The sequence below is a fragment of the Neolamprologus brichardi genome, chromosome 20 (genome assembly GCF_056152115.1).
Source record: "Neolamprologus brichardi isolate AB-2024 chromosome 20, ASM5615211v1, whole genome shotgun sequence".
Taxonomy (NCBI): domain Eukaryota; kingdom Metazoa; phylum Chordata; class Actinopteri; order Cichliformes; family Cichlidae; genus Neolamprologus; species Neolamprologus brichardi.
This window is the reverse complement of record NC_142123.1, coordinates 22,767,824-22,783,932: the sequence shown is the minus strand read 5'-3', so window position 1 is coordinate 22,783,932 and position 16,109 is coordinate 22,767,824. Positions and strand designations below refer to the sequence as shown.

At 42.5% G+C, this 16,109-nt stretch overlaps 2 protein-coding genes across 10 annotated transcripts in view; both read right to left on the bottom strand.

The window, feature by feature from the left end:
- The window catches only part of plxnd1 (plexin D1), a 71,278-nt gene extending 62,764 nt beyond the window's left edge, over positions 1-8,514 (bottom strand). For both annotated transcript variants that reach the window (XM_006796431.3, XM_006796432.3), the window contains exons 1-2: positions 7,153-8,514; positions 5,307-5,483 (exon numbers count right to left, since the gene is read on the bottom strand). In XM_006796431.3, coding sequence (XP_006796494.2) covers positions 5,307-5,483; positions 7,153-8,364 — 1,389 coding nt within the window. In that variant the 5' untranslated portion in view covers positions 8,365-8,514. The remainder of the gene's footprint in view (positions 1-5,306; positions 5,484-7,152) is intronic.
- Positions 8,515-10,360: 1,846 nt separating this feature from the next.
- Positions 10,361-16,109, bottom strand: part of tmcc1a (transmembrane and coiled-coil domain family 1a) — a 52,558-nt gene continuing 46,809 nt past the window's right edge. For all 8 annotated transcript variants that reach the window (XM_006796421.2, XM_087834451.1, XM_087834452.1 and 5 more), the window contains 2 exons: positions 14,899-15,034; positions 10,361-12,562 (listed from right to left, as the gene is read on the bottom strand). In XM_006796421.2, the coding sequence (XP_006796484.1) occupies positions 12,248-12,562; positions 14,899-15,034 (451 nt within the window). In that variant the 3' untranslated portion in view covers positions 10,361-12,247. The remainder of the gene's footprint in view (positions 12,563-14,898; positions 15,035-16,109) is intronic.

The window sequence follows — 16,109 nt, the reverse complement described above, 5'->3', positions numbered from 1 at the left end:
TAATCAAACCCTTTTGGCCAGTCAAATGATCCAAAGTGGTTTACAGTGAAAATAATTTCTGCCTGGATGGATGGTTGTTTTTTAAGTATTAAGTTGACCTACAGCTTCCTGGAATACTTGGCTATGACATCTTATGTTTTGAATATAAGTTTGTAAAACTAACCTTCACTATACTATATATAATCAAAGATCTTGCCAGACTCAGTGTCCCACCTGGATTCTGGTTTCTGATACAATTTTTTGTCATGTTTGACCTGTGAATAAGTGGACAGTTTTTACACTACCCTTACTTATCCTGAACTTATCCTTTTATACTTTTTTTTTAAAATAAAATGTGGTATCACATGCCCAGTGCCAGTTTCTTTCTTATAATGTAGTCTGAGCTAACTGGCCAAATTAGATTTCTTCCTAAGGTAGATTTAGTGTAGTTCAACTTCTTCATGCTTTTAAAGTAGCTCCCCCAATACGACCAGTGAGTCACGTAAGGGAATAAACCTGGGACAGTTTGTTTAAACCTACAATAAATGGATGAATGAACAAGGGTACATTGTATTTGAGTGGGATTGGAAGTTGAGACACGGCAGGGCCAAAACATAGTGACATAGTGGATGAGGAAGTGGGTGAGTGGGAGGATGAGATTCAGATTGGCTACATCTGGGTCAGGACTAAATGAGAGACCCATATAGCAGGCTATAATATTTAATCAGAACTGAATTAAGTATCGAACTGTGCCTCAAAATCTTTTCACCCATGACTAGAATGGGCATAGTGAAGCCCGCTGCTATTGGTTATAGCTGCAGTAAAAAGAAGAAAGTACACCTTCCATTATTTCTAAGGTTTTTTATATTTGGACAAAAAAAAAATCCTGCCCTTGGCAGCTTAAAAAAAAAATCTTACCTTACCTCAGGTGTAAAATAACAAACAGATTCTGTGGTTTTATTATTTATTTAAAAAACGAAACTAAAAGTTGCAGTGTGTGAAAATGAAGCACACCCCACGATTCTGTAGCTTGTAGACAAACGTTTAGGAGGTATAACTGGAAAAAAATGTTTCTGTATGACTTTATCGGGCTGTCACATCATTGTGGAGGAATCTGACCCATTTTTCTTTTGCTCATTTACACACAGCTTTTTTGAGGTCCCCCCACAGCGTTTCAGTCAAGCTGAGATCTGCACTTTTTCTTGCCCATTGCAACATCTTGATTCTTTTTTTTTTTTTTTACCATTCTGTTGTACATTTGCTGTCATGTTAGGGATCACTGTCCTGTTGCATGAACCGGTTTGGGCCAAGCTCTGGCTGTTGGACAGATGGCCTCACATTTAACTCCAGGATATTTTGATATAAAAAGGAGTTCATGGTTTACTCAAGATGCCCGAGTCCTGTGGTTGCAAAACACATCATCACCGCCACAACTGGTATGAGGTGTTTGTGCTGATATGCTGTTTAGGTTTCTCCAAACATGGCACTGTTCATTATGGCCAAACATGTCCATTCTGGTCCCCAAAGGGCATTGTTCAGCAAGTCTTGTTGTTTGTTCAGATGTAATTTTTCAATACTAAACTGCCATGTTCCTATTTTTTTATTTTTTAGAGAGAATAGCCTTCTCTAGGCAATCCTTCCAAATAAGTCATACTTGTTCAGTCTTTTTCTAACTGTACCATCATGAATTTTAACATATTAACGTATAGACCTGTAGAATCTGAGATGTAGCATTTGAGTTCTTTTTGCTACCTCTCTTAGCATTGAACGGGTAACATCCACTCCTGACAAGATTGGCAACTGTCTTGTGAATAATCGTTCTCACTCTAGACTGGATGGACTTGAACCAGTGGATTTCACATGGGCTTAGAACCTGTCCCAGATTGCTGGGCACATTGCCTATGTCTTTCCTCCTTGGCATTATGTTAACACACACCTGAATGCTCCAGACTAGCAATATGACCTTAAGCATATATAGAGGTGCTCACAATGGCTTGATGAGCAGCACCTGACTGCCATTTACCCTCACTTCAATTGAATTCAATTCAATTTTAGTTAGTCAGTTGCTCCTAGGCACTTTACAATAATAGGGAGAAAACCCCAACAATTAAATGACCCCCTCTTAACAAGCACTTGGTGACAGTGGGAAGGAAAAACTCCCTTTTAACAGCAAAGGAAGGGCTAGCCATCTGTGCTGTAGGTAATGAGAGTAAGACTGAATTCATTCCTATGGAAGTAGTAAGGATGTACTTGGGTTTTTACACTCTCCCTCCTTCCTTTGGCTTATTTTTTGGCCTAACCTGTCGTGTTATGTTGTTCATCTGAGGTGGCATTTACCCAATTTTAAGACCTGTTAAGGACCAGATTATTTTTCATATGTAAAACAATAGAATTCTTTTTTTTTTGCCACGACTGTATCTCAATTACTCAGTAGGAGGTTATATGAGGGGTGATTGGACTGGTGCTTGGGTGCTTAGAATGCTGTAGCTGTTACTGTGCTGCATATGTTATCAAGAAAAAATATCCAGACAAAGATTAAATTAATTTTTGTCTAAGCTGCCTCACTCCTTCACTTCTAAAAGGCCAACATGACAGATTAAATTCTTTTGTCTGGAAACCTTCCCTCCCCCAAAGCTAACGTGGATACACAAGAGAGTAACCAAAACTCTCAGTCTTAATTAAATTCATGCATGTATGTATAAGCAATGACTGCCAGATTTAGTAAAGTGATTTTAGTTCCTGCCTTTTATTTCAAATATTTTTCATGTTTCCACCTTCAAAAATACATTTCAGGGGCTCTTTGTCCAAGCAGTGTGCCTAATCTCGTTCCACTGAGCAGGGATTTATCTGCACACTGGCCTTCCTGCAGTTCAAGATCATAAAGCACGTAAGCACAAACATATGCACACACAGACACACACACACAGAGCTGTGCAGAAAAACAAACTGTGCTGAGTGAGACTTCCTGTCACGCCGACAGTGAAAACTCTCATTTCTGTGATTTGTCGGGCCTCCCTTCAATGGAGAGATCCTGGCATCCTGAGGAAGTGGCAAACTGACCAGCATCTGGTGACAAGCACGGGTTGTATCACTTCTCCATCCACTGAACACAACAAAACACTGTCAGATGCACAGGCGCACACATTTATATAGGACAAAACCATTACCACCCACTTAGACGTGCTGGTTAATGTTAAACCAGCACAGACAGGAGCTAAGTAAACCATTGGCTTAACCTGTGATGAAAGGCATTATCTCAACCTGCAAGAATCACTGTCAGTTTTTTTTTTTATAACACCACCTACCCATCTGCTCGCACAAGCTCGCCTGCTTTTTAGTGATAGTAAGCAGCTGTGCTATGTCCTCACCTCACACCCCAGTGACTACAAACACATAAGCAGAGTGACACAGCGAGGAGTAAGTAAACAGCAGCCCACACACCTGGACAGGGAGCACAATAGGTGCAGAGAGGAGGAGACGTGAAGAGAGCTGTGGCACAGTGAGCTACCAGGTCAGCCAACAAAACACCTGCTGTACTGGCAGGTCGCTCTGACTCTATTCTCCGTCTATCTTCATGCAGATGAAAGACCCTATTCAACCAAGAAGTGCTCAGCTGCTGTGCACTCATTCTCTCTCTCTCTCTGTCTCTGTCTGTGCACGTGTGTGTCTCTCTGTGTGTGTTTGAATGTGTACCTGGGTGTAAAGGAGAGAGAATAAAGATTGATAGAGGTGGGGCAGGAGAGACAGAAGAAGAAGAAAGAGAAAGAGATAAAGTCTGTTTGTTTGGAAAATGAATCAAAGGGCCTTTTATATTTGAGATGGGGTAAAAGAGGAGCTGAGAAAGAGGGGATGGCGAAGCGGTGAACTGAGAAATGGAGGGGTGGACCCACTGAGGGAGTAAAATTGGAGCGAGAGGGAGCGAGATAAAAAAAGCGGACACTGCGAGAAGCAGAAAATGGAAGTCAGCTGTAATGGGGAGGGAGAGACTTCATTAAAAAATGCATGTAATTACAAATTACTTCACTGAGGGCTCTCTCAAAGACAGTAAAAGAGGCCTAACTTAATCTCAACCACTGTTCCCCTGTGTTTAGTCTGAGCCAAACTCACAGTCAGAATCACATTACACACACTAACAGCACCATTAACCTCTGTAACAGCTCTATCCTGAGGGCACACACACTCACAGACACTACCACACACACACACACAGATACATAGGCAAACAGTGAAAGACATAAAGATAAAAGCACAAAGCATGTTGTTTCCCAAGGTCACCAAAATACTGCACACCCTATACAACAAGGTCGACACACACACGTAACACGTAATCACAGGGTATGCATTCATCTGAGTAAACACATGGAATCACTATACCAGTCACATTGGCCTGCAGACAAAGTCAAACACCTAAAAACACAGTCAGACCTGCAATCTAGCAAACAGACGTACACAAACACGCTCATACACACCGCTGCTTACACCATGCCAACCAATGCGGCGCATCCGCTATAAACCATCCAAAAACCAATTACTGCGTGCTCAGCTGGGGCTAAAGCAGTGCCTTCATCTGGGGAGGAAAACAAGGAGTTCTTTTAGCAGGTCTAAACAAAACACCCGACAGCAGAATGGGTTTAATGTTGTGAAAGGTACTAGGCTAATGCAAAACCATAGGGTCAGAAAGCTTTCAGAGTCAGCTTGTGTTGTTTCCACAGACAGCTGAAGTGCAGCTAGTTGCATATGCAGGCAGATCTGCTGCTTAGGAAGCTCAGTCAGGGGTGACGAGGAATGTGGCTGAGACAAAATTAAGGAATGCTGATAATTGGGCAGGAAAGGTTTTCACAAGCTGGACCTTCTGCAGATGTTTAATAGCTCAGACTGCACACCAACACATGTCGCGAATGAGTCATAAGCCGTCAACCGCTGTTAGACAGCTTTACTGTGATCTCACAGACAATAGTTAAAGAGATATTAAAACTCATGATTAGGACTACATAAGGTTCGGGATGGTTCGTGGATCAGTGGAATGAGGGTGTTGGTTGGGTGGTGACAATGCAGGGAAAATCTACCAGTTAAAAGGAGGCATTTCTGCTTGCCCTGTGATGGCTCGAAGTGTTTCATCACACACATAGGTTTGGTTTATTGTAAGAATCGGCAGCCACATCACAGCAGCACTACATACCTTGTAATGTTAGAGTTTTTCCAAGCTTCGGGGCTCAACTACATTAAAAATAATAACTTCATTCAGCGGTTGAGGTTAAGCTTGTTTAGAAAGTTCTCAATCACAAGGACTGAGAGTGTATGCACGCTCATGTGCGTGTGAGACTCACCTTACGAAGTCGTCCATTACTGGTTCCCAGAAAAACCACTGTGTGGTTTTGCACGTTGTCCACAGAGACTGAACTGAGACCCGGGTATTCAAGCAGAGGAATGGCCCTAAGGGGTCTTTGTAATGCCAGTGGGTGCTGCAGGTGGGCTGCACCGCAGTCCAGCTGCTCGGGCTGCAACTAGAATACAAACAGAGTGAGAGAGAAAGATCAATTCTCATCAGCTTTCATATGGAAGCATGACATGAAGATTAGACGAAGGAGAGAGCTGGGCACAAAAGGAGCAGCGTGGAAAGCAAGTGCTGATAGAAGCTATCACGCTGGCGTTGCTGCTAAATCACTTTTCAGACATCTCAGTGAATACTTGAAATGGGCTTATAAGGGTCTTCAACACTCATAAGACTTTGCTTTTGTCAAATCCTCAGTGGGCAATGATAAAACATTAGTGCTGCGCTTGGATGAGCACCAGGATCTGTTGGGAATTTTCTGAATATTTTAGAGCACACAAGAAAAAAAAAAGAAATTAAGCACACTGGATATTTGTAGAGTCTTTTCCCACGGGCCCTTCTGCTCGAGGCATCGTCTCTCTTATCATAAATTGTGTCTGGCTTTCCCTCAGTGTTGGCCTTCAAACTGTCGACTACAAAAAAGATCACATTTCAACGGCCACGGCTACGTAAATGAGGAAAGACTAACTTTAGTCTATGAGTGGTAAGTGGGTTGTACTGCAGCAGGAGAAAAAACAAAGGGCACAAATCACTTTGAACTAAGCAGATGTCTATCTCAAAAAGGGTTTGTGGGCGACCGGAGATGGTATTCAGAAAAACTGGTCACGAGAGGAGTGGCCCCGGGGCCACGGCAAACAAGGCAGTGCCAGCAAGGAGGGCAACTTTCTGACCTGACAGCACAGTGGTGGCGAGACAGTCTCCTTTGACCTCAACTCTGTCAGTCAAAACCACCACAATGAAAATCTGGAATTTCTCTGCATTCCTATGAAACTGTGGAAAGCTTTCATTGCATGTTATTGTTAGGCACCGTGAATCAGACAGCGCTTTTGCAATGCTAAAGTTTCCTTGAGGACACATGTATGAGTAGGAAGATTGTAATAAAATACACATGATAATATTTGATCACGTGCTTGGAACAGAGGAGCTATTTATCGGTCAAACATTGGGCTAAATTTAGAGTTGAACTTCAGTCAGAAGCACACACTAAATAAAAATGTCTGGGATTTTACTGGAAAACATAGTAAACTACTGACCCCTTACAATCCTCACATTTGTAAAAAGGGGAGAGTTGCTGGATATGAGAGTAGTCTCACCCTTCCCACAACCCTCAGTGTGGCTCTAGAGGGTCTTTCCAGCTATCATGACCTCTACTGCTAACATGGGAGATCCTTTCTTTGAGTCAACAGTTTGAGGGTTAAAGAGGATAACTGTCCGTAAGCATAAACCAGAGAGTAGCAGCAGACGTGAGGGAGTAAATCTTATTGCAGCCTGAACAACTGTAATGGCCAAGAGGATTCATAAATCTCAAGCAGTTTTATTGGACGAGCACGTTTTGGCACCCAGTATAACGAAGAGAAAAGAAATAAAAACATATGAAATAATGATGCAGAAAATATCTCAGTGACGCTGACTTGTTTTTTCTCACTTTCATGTCAAGAAATGGATAAACTAATCTGTAAAATAAGTTTCGTATTCAGCAAAGCTTATGCTAAGTTTTAGAGTGCGTTTTATTTGACAGAATGTATATATTTCATTAACATGGCAGCTTAAAATCAGATCAAAATAATTACATAAATTAAGTATTTTTATATCGCCTAATTAAATGTGTATAACGCCCTTACCACAAGGTTTCCCTTCTGGATGCAGGCTGAACCGGAGCCCTGTATCACGCTGTCCAGCACCTGAACGTCGCTGCTGGGAGAGTTTGAGCAGTTCCTGCGGCCTTGCCGTATCTCCTCCTCGATGTCTCCAAACTTGAAAGCGCAAAGTGCAGACTTTCTGTCTCCCTTAGAAAACACTCCAAACAAGTATGGCTCGGGGCTTTTCCCATCACCTGCGTGGATCTCCGTGGGGTACACGGACAACACCCGGTTGTAAATGTTCCCGTTAAATCCACACTGTAAAGGCATCTGGATGTAGGATTCAGTGAGCTTCCTGCTCTCTGGCCCGGTGGATTTTCGGGGGTTCTCGGTGTCCAGGCATATCCTCGCGAGGATGCTGTTGGGCTGGCTCTCCTTGTGGCCCATTTTCGCATCATTATTGAAGGCAATGTATGAATAAGTCTTCTGGATGAACGCGTGTACGAAGTTTAGTTTATTTTTGGTTTTAACCTCTTGTTTGATCTTGAATACATTATCCTCGGAAGGGTTAATGTCATAGGTGAAAAGTCTGGACAAATCCTTGATGTTCAAGGAGCGGATGGCGATCTCCGGGGTGTTTTCAAAACGCAGATCTTCTTTGCTGTGGTTTTTTGGGAAAAACTGGGTTCCAGCCCCTGTGTATGTTGCCCCAACCAGAAGCCGGGTGTTTCCCCCGTGGCTTTTGAAGATGAGCCCCACGGTGGATGCGTTCGGGTGATTGGCAGCGATGTTCAGCATGCTGGGGAAAACAGTCTTCTCACCCTGGGGTGGGAACTCCACCGCTATCTCTGAAATATTATCCATTTTTCTGAGCTCACAGAAGCCTTGATACACAGATCCGCACGCAACCACGATCCCTTGCTCCCGGTCCAGTTTCAGGAGCTTGTTGTAATTGTCAGTGAGGGATTTGGGATGCTCGCAGGGAGCCTGGGGAAGCTGTGGCGCATGGCACAACAGGTTGTCCTCCACCGGTCCAGTCCTCTTCTCCACTTCAGCTGTCAAGGTCCCATTCAGCTGGTAAATTGTGTTAACGGTAGCCAGGTAGACTTTTCTGGACACTGGATCCACCACGAAGTTATTGGTCTGATTTGGAGACGCGAAAGCCTGTTGGATGTGCAGCGCGCTGGCACTCCGGCGCGTCTCCAAAGCCAGGACGCCGAGAAGCAGGACGGCTATCTCTATCGAAGGAGGCATTTTTCCTTCTGACCGGCTTCCGCGTGTTCTGTGCCGAGGGGTGCATTGAGCAAAGACAAAAATGTGTGTTTGTTCCTACTGCGACAACCCGAGAGGAAAGACTGTTTCCTGCTCAACGCCTAAACCCACAGTGACGCGATAAGCGAGTCGTGCTTCCTTTTCAGGCTGCCTCCTCTGTCCCTCTCTGCCTATCGTGCAGCTCAGCAGTCACTCTCCTGGGGCACACTGAGCCACACCGCCTGGGTGATATTTTAATCATCTTGACAGAATAGACAACAGGGAATAAATAGTTCCAACTGATTTGGTGTTGTGCATTTTCTGGACATCGCCTCACAAAGGACAAACTTATTTTGAGTCAGGTTTCAGCGCTGGTTATTTAAAAATATATATTTATATTTATTTATAAGCTAAGCATTCTTCGATTACAAATATTAGTAAAGCTAGACTTTGCTGCGAGCATGGGGCGTTAACTCATTAACCCTGAAAAATGGCACTGCCTCCCTCTTAATGGAACGTCCCATCAAAGCGCTCTGTCAGCCCAGTCAGCTGTGATTGATCTTCGTTCGTTGATTAGATCCTGATTCCTTTCAATCACTCAGGTACAATAACTATTATTTAAGACATAATGTGAAGTCGTGCCATATGAAGTCATAATGATCATCTTCCTTTCAAGGTGAGCCACTTGATGAGTCTCCACCCGTGCGTGGTTCCGCTCATCTTGGGGTTAATGGCGGGTCACAAGCCCACCTCCTGTGCTTCCCGGTCCCTCGGCTCTCAGATTAGTTCTGCAGATCCGGAGGGTTTCGTTTTGGGCACATACGGCACGGTAAAGACCGTGAAAGTGCTACCAGATGGGCACATCAGCACACCTTTCCGGTTTTTGACATTCACATCTATCCAACACTGCTTTTGCACGTTTTACCTCATAAATATTCAAGCGCAACACATGTGCCCCCACTCAAAAATGCACGAATATGGTTAGCATTCCCCCCCTTTTTTTTCTTTCTCGACGGAGTGTGCATATGCTCACATCTCTGAATAGAAATGAATGACTCTTAGTCGAGGAAAGACAACAAGTGAGTCAGACGCTGCATAAATCAGTTTGCAGGGGAGCCCGAGAAAAGTGTTATCTCTGAATACATGAAATAATTAAAGTTGATGCTAAATCGCGAGCAATCGCTTGTGCCTATTTACTGCGTACTCCTCTGGGGGACAAACCCACTCTCTCTCCACACCCTCCCACCCCAACCCCCAATCTCTACTTGCAGCTTTCAGTTGGGTAGATAAGTGCGCTCCGTGTTTACCTTGGCGCACAGCCATGCGCATCAAATCTGGCAGTGTAGAAAAGGAGCAAAGTGCTCCAATAAAGTGCAATATAATGACCCCCCAAGTGCAGAGCACAATGAATGAGCCAAATAGTCTCGACACAGTGCGCGTGCATGTAAGTGCAGACTTTCGTCAGGGAGTAGGGAGCTAGCGGCTACAATGAGGTCTGGCAGGGATGCAGGGACAAGGCGCAGTCTGGGGCAGAACTGTCAGCATCAAATATCCATAGTGAGGCGTGACCGCTGCGGTTTGGTGCAGCTCAATCAAGAAAACGACACTGAACCGAATTAGGCTCCATGTGTGGGTACATTACAGTGGAATAAAGTGGGGGTACATCCGATCTTTCGTTTGTAATAAAAAACAATATCTGTTGCTGCACAAGCTAACTTTTGGCATTTAAGACCCCCTCCTCAGAACCTGTTTCCTTCCTGATAAGAAGTCACACCTCTTCTCCCCACCCTTAGAGCACACCATTCACACAAACTGAGCACGGCTTTCATACTGAAGGAACGTCAAGGTAAACGAGCTCCATCTAGCGGTCATGAAACGCATCTGCAAGATGACTTTAAAAGCACACTTTCCACTACAACACTGCGAAGAAGCATCAGACACACAAGAAAATAAATAAACAAAAAGGAAACAGGTCTTTTGAAGAAATACGGAATGTGCATAAATTAGTCAGGAATGCACTTTATTTATTCCACACTTAGAAAAGGACATCAGAAGGCACTGAAGTGGTTTAGCACACAACCCAAGATCAGAGGTGCTGCTGCAAGGACAAACTAAAGTCAAAGGTCAGCTCACTCCCAACTTGTCTATTGTACCTTTGATTACACATCACTGACAGATCAATAAATCTGCCTACTGCGGTTCAACTTGAGAGGAATCAAGTTTACTCACATTTTGACAAAAAAAATGCACTGAATTTCCTTGTTTTTTTATTTCCTGTAGAAAAGCATGTCAGCAGTTTCAACCTGCATCAGCGCTTCTCTTCTCAGAGAGTGTCAAGCTTTGTAGTCTCTATCAAAGGCCTGACCTACATGCTATCTATCAGTGTGCTAAAGTGCAGCTGTACAGTTCAAATGATCACAATGTCTGTTAGGAAATCAGCTTCTTGGCATTAAATACAGTGCAGACTAGTTAACGTGCTAGGTCATCTTGTAGTGTCCTTGACTAGGTTAGAAAGTGAGAGTAAAAGAGAGGCCAAATGCCGAGCCAAGGAGCTCTACTCATGGAAGCAAAATGTGTAGAAACACACTACTGAGCATCTGGAGGCAAGGTCATGTTCAGATTGCGAATTACTTTCCCCCTTACAAAAGTTGCATCTGGCAAGACATTCATGACATATCTGGAAAGAAGCCACAGCTGCTGCTTGGACCTTTGGGGTGCTTAGGCATCCCTGGGCTAACTTCAGTTTGGCACTGGGTGATAACACCTTGACATAGAGATACGGTGGTACATTAAAAAAAAAAGAAAGAAAGAAAAGATAAAACGCAGGGAGACTGTGTCAGTAGTATAAAGTCACATACAGGCAATGTGCATTTGACTGGCATGGCAGTGGAGATGACTTGCACTGTAGATTTGAAGCAGCAGTATTCATGGTGGTTCTGAGACAGAACTGGAAAAGCACCAGTGGTCTCCCCTTCTTCCTTAACTTGATCACATCATAATGGTGTGGTGGGAGGCCAATTGTCCTGGCAACCTAATTTTACTTGGACAACAGCCCTTTATCATCGCTTTTAAAAGTAAATCTGCTTTGAAAGTAATTTTCTTCATGACAACGTGCAGCACTGTATACAAGTTACAAATATGGCAAATGCTAGACAGCAGCCAGATGTTCTCTGTAGTATTCATGTGCTGTTTTTATGGTGGGCACACCATCTCAGCTTTCCCCTCTAGAGTCTTTGTGCCATTCATTATCTTCCCTATTTTCAATTCTTTTTTAACTTTAAAAAAGTAAAAGCGATCTTTGCCATTAGAAATTGTACGTCAGCATGATGCTCATTCCTTCAAAATGTTCTATCTGAACAAATTTCATCACAGCAAGAAAGGTGAAACTTCCAGGAAGGTTTTTCAGCCATGGTTCAAAACTACTAATCACAGCTAAGTAGGAGTTCTCTTCCTAAAGGCAATCAACCACATTCTCACATTTGCATGTCTCTACAATTAGACTGGGCCTTTGTGGCAGCTCTCCAGCCCAGTTTCCTGACTAAACTCCTCTTCGTGTAGAGTGAGAGGAGTGTAATGCTACATGGTACTGAATAAAATAACATTGAAAATAAAATAATATTATTAGAAATAACATTATAATTGATTAAACTCTAAGGGTAAAAACAGTACAATACTGCATTCTGTGAGGAATAACAACACAAAAGTTCATTTTAAAAATGTAAACAGTCTTGTCCTTCCTAAATGTGAATGTTCTCTTCTTCACTCTTCTTCACACTTCTTCTTGCTCTTTATCCAGGCCGCTTCCGAATGTGCTCAGCTGAACCGACTGCAGCTACAGTTACATTTCTTGTTGTCACCAAAGCAACATGTGCTGAATGTAATCTGGTCATCCCGGGGGCTGCAGTGCACGGTGCGTATACCCCGAGAGAGCGTCCCAGTTTCTCCACAAGAAGGCCAGCAGGAGGATGAGGAGGAGGGTGGAGAGCGAGCGTGAGCGCGTCTTCATCAGAGGGACCACACAGTTGGCCACAGTTGAAACAAAGACCAGAAGGACAGCCATTAGGGCCAGCAGCACATTGATAAGTTTTCCCAGGAGGGTCCGGGCTGTGGCATTTTCCAACCCCTCCAACTGGACGACCTGCTGTTGCTGCTGCTGCAGCTCCATCTTAGAGATCCTGGTTTGACAGGCCTCCAAAGCCTCCTGTAGAGGACGACGAGAGGAAATACAATCAGCTTAGTCACCAGTTTCATAAACATAAACTAATCCAAAGCACAATAGCAAGATACTGATCGTTTTACTGTGATTTAAAGTCAGATATGATTTTGCCTTTCCTTTGTTCTCATGTGTGGAAAAACACTGAACAAAAACATAAAAACTTCTCACTTGCCTGAGTGCAGCCTTTTATACTTTTGATTATTTTAAATAGACTCAGGGATCACATTAGACCAGTGTGAAGTGTTCTTAATCACATTTGTTTGTAACTGTAATTGATAAGTTATCCAAATACACTTAAATTTCCTGCACATTATCGATACACGTTACCCATCAGAGATTTTCAGACATTTCCTTCATTTAAGTATATCTGCTTTTTCAGTAATCCTATTTTATTAGCTTAGCTTTATTGTACTTATATTGCTTATCCAATTTTACTTTATGATATTTTGGGTTATTTTACTTATTTGATCTAGATTTTAATCTAGTTTTATTGCTTTTATTACAGCATTTATTACATCCTGTTACTGAAATTTCAGTCATCTGTGAAGCACCTCAGGCTCCTGTTTCAATGAAAGGTGTTTTACAAATAAAGTGACTGCTGGTGATTGATTGCATAAACATGATTTGAAGCCAAGAGAGTTTGAGTTTGAAGTAGAGTTTGAAGTAGCTGTTGACAGTACATTTCATGGCTCTCTACCACCCCCTGCTGTGTAGGAAGGGAAATGCTGTAATGAGCAATATGAGGCGTGAAAAAAGTTTTATGCAGGGACACAAAACACACACACTTTAGCCTTTATGGACAAGAGGAAAGGATGCAAGTAATGTGAGACATTTTCAAGGGATAGTTAATGTTTTGACCTCCACCCCTCCCCCCGCCAAAAAAACCAGCAAAGCTGATGGACAGACCAGGGCCTTGAACTCATCTCCTTGTGTACAGAGTCAACACAGACATTTAGATAAGGTCGTTAACTGATGGAGGGTTTGTGCACGACTCAAAACTTCTGTTTAACTTAAAACTGACGCAATAAGGTCTAGTTTGACCAGCTTTCTTTAGCTTACTAGTGCTTAAGACAGGAAGGTAGAGAGGCCAGCCACTTCCATTATTTCAACACAGGCCCATTTTAGCTTTGGGAGGTCAAGCGTGCAAGCCATAAGTGGTCAGAATAAAATGCAGTGCTGCAACAGTAATAATAAGGCTCAATGTATTCTAAAATGTAATTACTCTGCTGCAGCTGCTGACACTCTTAAAGTCCAATTCACACAGGACTAACATAACAGTGGACCCCTATTAATATGTAATAATTGCAGCGGCCTTCTGTGATCTCAGTCTGGTATGATTTTGTCATGTTCGTCATTTCAAAGCGAAAAAAAGAAAAATCCACCAAAAATGATCTACTGTCACACACAGAGGTCCTGTAATAATATAATTTCAGTGTGAATTGCTATTTTGGTGAATTCAGCTAATTACATTTTGGACAGCATTTTAGTTTCAAATTCACTTGGGCTGGTGTCAGTACACAGTGTGGTGACCCAGTCATAGAACAAGCAGGTTTAAATCTATCAGAAAGGTGTGCCAGAACATTTATTATTGGCAGCCTGATTTAGTGAAATCAGATCTGTAGCTGCCGATTGCAGCTGTTCCAATAAAACTCAGACTTTGCCTGTCTGGGGCGAATGTGTTGCACAAAAAACAGGCGTGGTGGCTGATTTTTAAAATCATACGAGGGCCTCTGATAAAATTAATCTGGCATGTCACTTGCCAATGATGGAGGCATTAGTAACAAAAATGGTTGTGAAACAAAAGCACTGTTATGAAAAAAAAAAACCACCTATACACTACAACCTGTCTCACATTTCTCTATGAACTCATAATGATGTCACCAGTTAAGATAACATTTTTAAACTTCCAGTGACGATGACATCTGCCCTCTAATAACTGTAATAGCGACTGTCAACACAGTGACATTTTTCATGTTTACAATCTACCTTCTCCCACCTTAATTTATTTAGGTCTCTTTTTTTTATATTTACATTGCATTTGCATTTGTTTCACATTTTTCCTCCTTGTTTTATTGTTTTTTGCAGATAGAGTTTGGTTCTCTAATAGACAAATTAAAAAGCCTCTTTAGACAAATCTGTGTGACAGTGAGAGATGTCGTCACTGGTGTGCATTTATCAGTTGTTTTGCAGCGCTTTGTTATCTATCATTACTTTGTTGTAATCACTACCATTCCTCATGCGTATCTGTTAATCAAAATGAAACTGCTTATCATGATAAAAATGGGTGCTGGTGCTTGCTGACATTATCTTGAACTACAAACCTGGATGTCTCTGGCTCTTTCGTAGGACTGGTAGGCGATCTTCTCCTCCATGCTGGCCAGCTCCTGTTTAAGGTTGAGGATCTCATTCTGGTGAAGTTCTGTGAGATCGTTGAGCTGCTCCTCCAGACGTTCACACCTGAACGCATGCGTAAGTAAAAGAAGCACACACGAACACATGTGAGAGTCTGTGGCATAATTAGCTTAGACAAAGAAACGCACGCAGGAATTAGTAGAAATAGACCCTGAGGGCATCTGGCCACATGGCACCTGACTGAGCTGATGACTCGCCCTGACAAGATTAGGATATGCTTGCTCATCTGCTGATTCAACTGGCCTATCACAAGAGACTCGGCAGTATTAGACTGGCCAATGGAATGTGTGCCCAACAAGAGGCGATGAATCTATACTGTTGTTTATTTTGGCAGGCACATAAAGCTGGATGGACAGCAAAGGACAAGAATAGACATGAGTCAACTTGACTGTTTCTTATTTTTAAGATCTTTTAACAGGTTGGTATAAAATCCAGCAAAAAGTGTCTAAGTAGGGCGATGACACATGATTTATAAGTTTTACCTGTCTTTTTTAATGTTTAGAAATGATTCCTTTACAAATGTCCACTATGAAATAACTGCAGATATGTTATGGGTGGACTCAGCTCCTGAGGAGTTTTTAGCAGCATTACTGGTTTCTGGATGGAGTAGTCCCTCCCCTGGGAAGGGTGAAAATAGCTCCTTAGATGCCATTTGTCTCTGTTGGCAATTTTAATCTAAGAGGGCAAACAGATCACTCTGAACTTGGACATTTTAGGAAGAAAAATGCACGTTTCTTTTTCTATTCAAGCTGATCATTATATCTCTTCTCAGTCCTTGTGCCCTGTGTTTTAAAGCTCATGTACTTTTGTGCTGTTCTCGGCTTACATGCCAACTGCTGCTTTGAGAATGAGTATAAAAGAATTTGAGGTGTTCTGATGTTAATGTTGATGAACTGTAGGTAAAAGGTTTCTTATCTACTGTGAGCTAATGCTGCCAATGTTGGTAAAATCTCTCTAATGCACAAGCAGGCCAAGTGTACCTTGCGATGATGAATAGCAATATGCATAACTAAGATGGTTCAGGAGAAGTGTTTCTAACTATAGCAGGTTATTCCTGATTACGCACTGTTGACATTCGCGGGGATTTCTCTTGTTACACACTCAGGCATGTATGGTACAA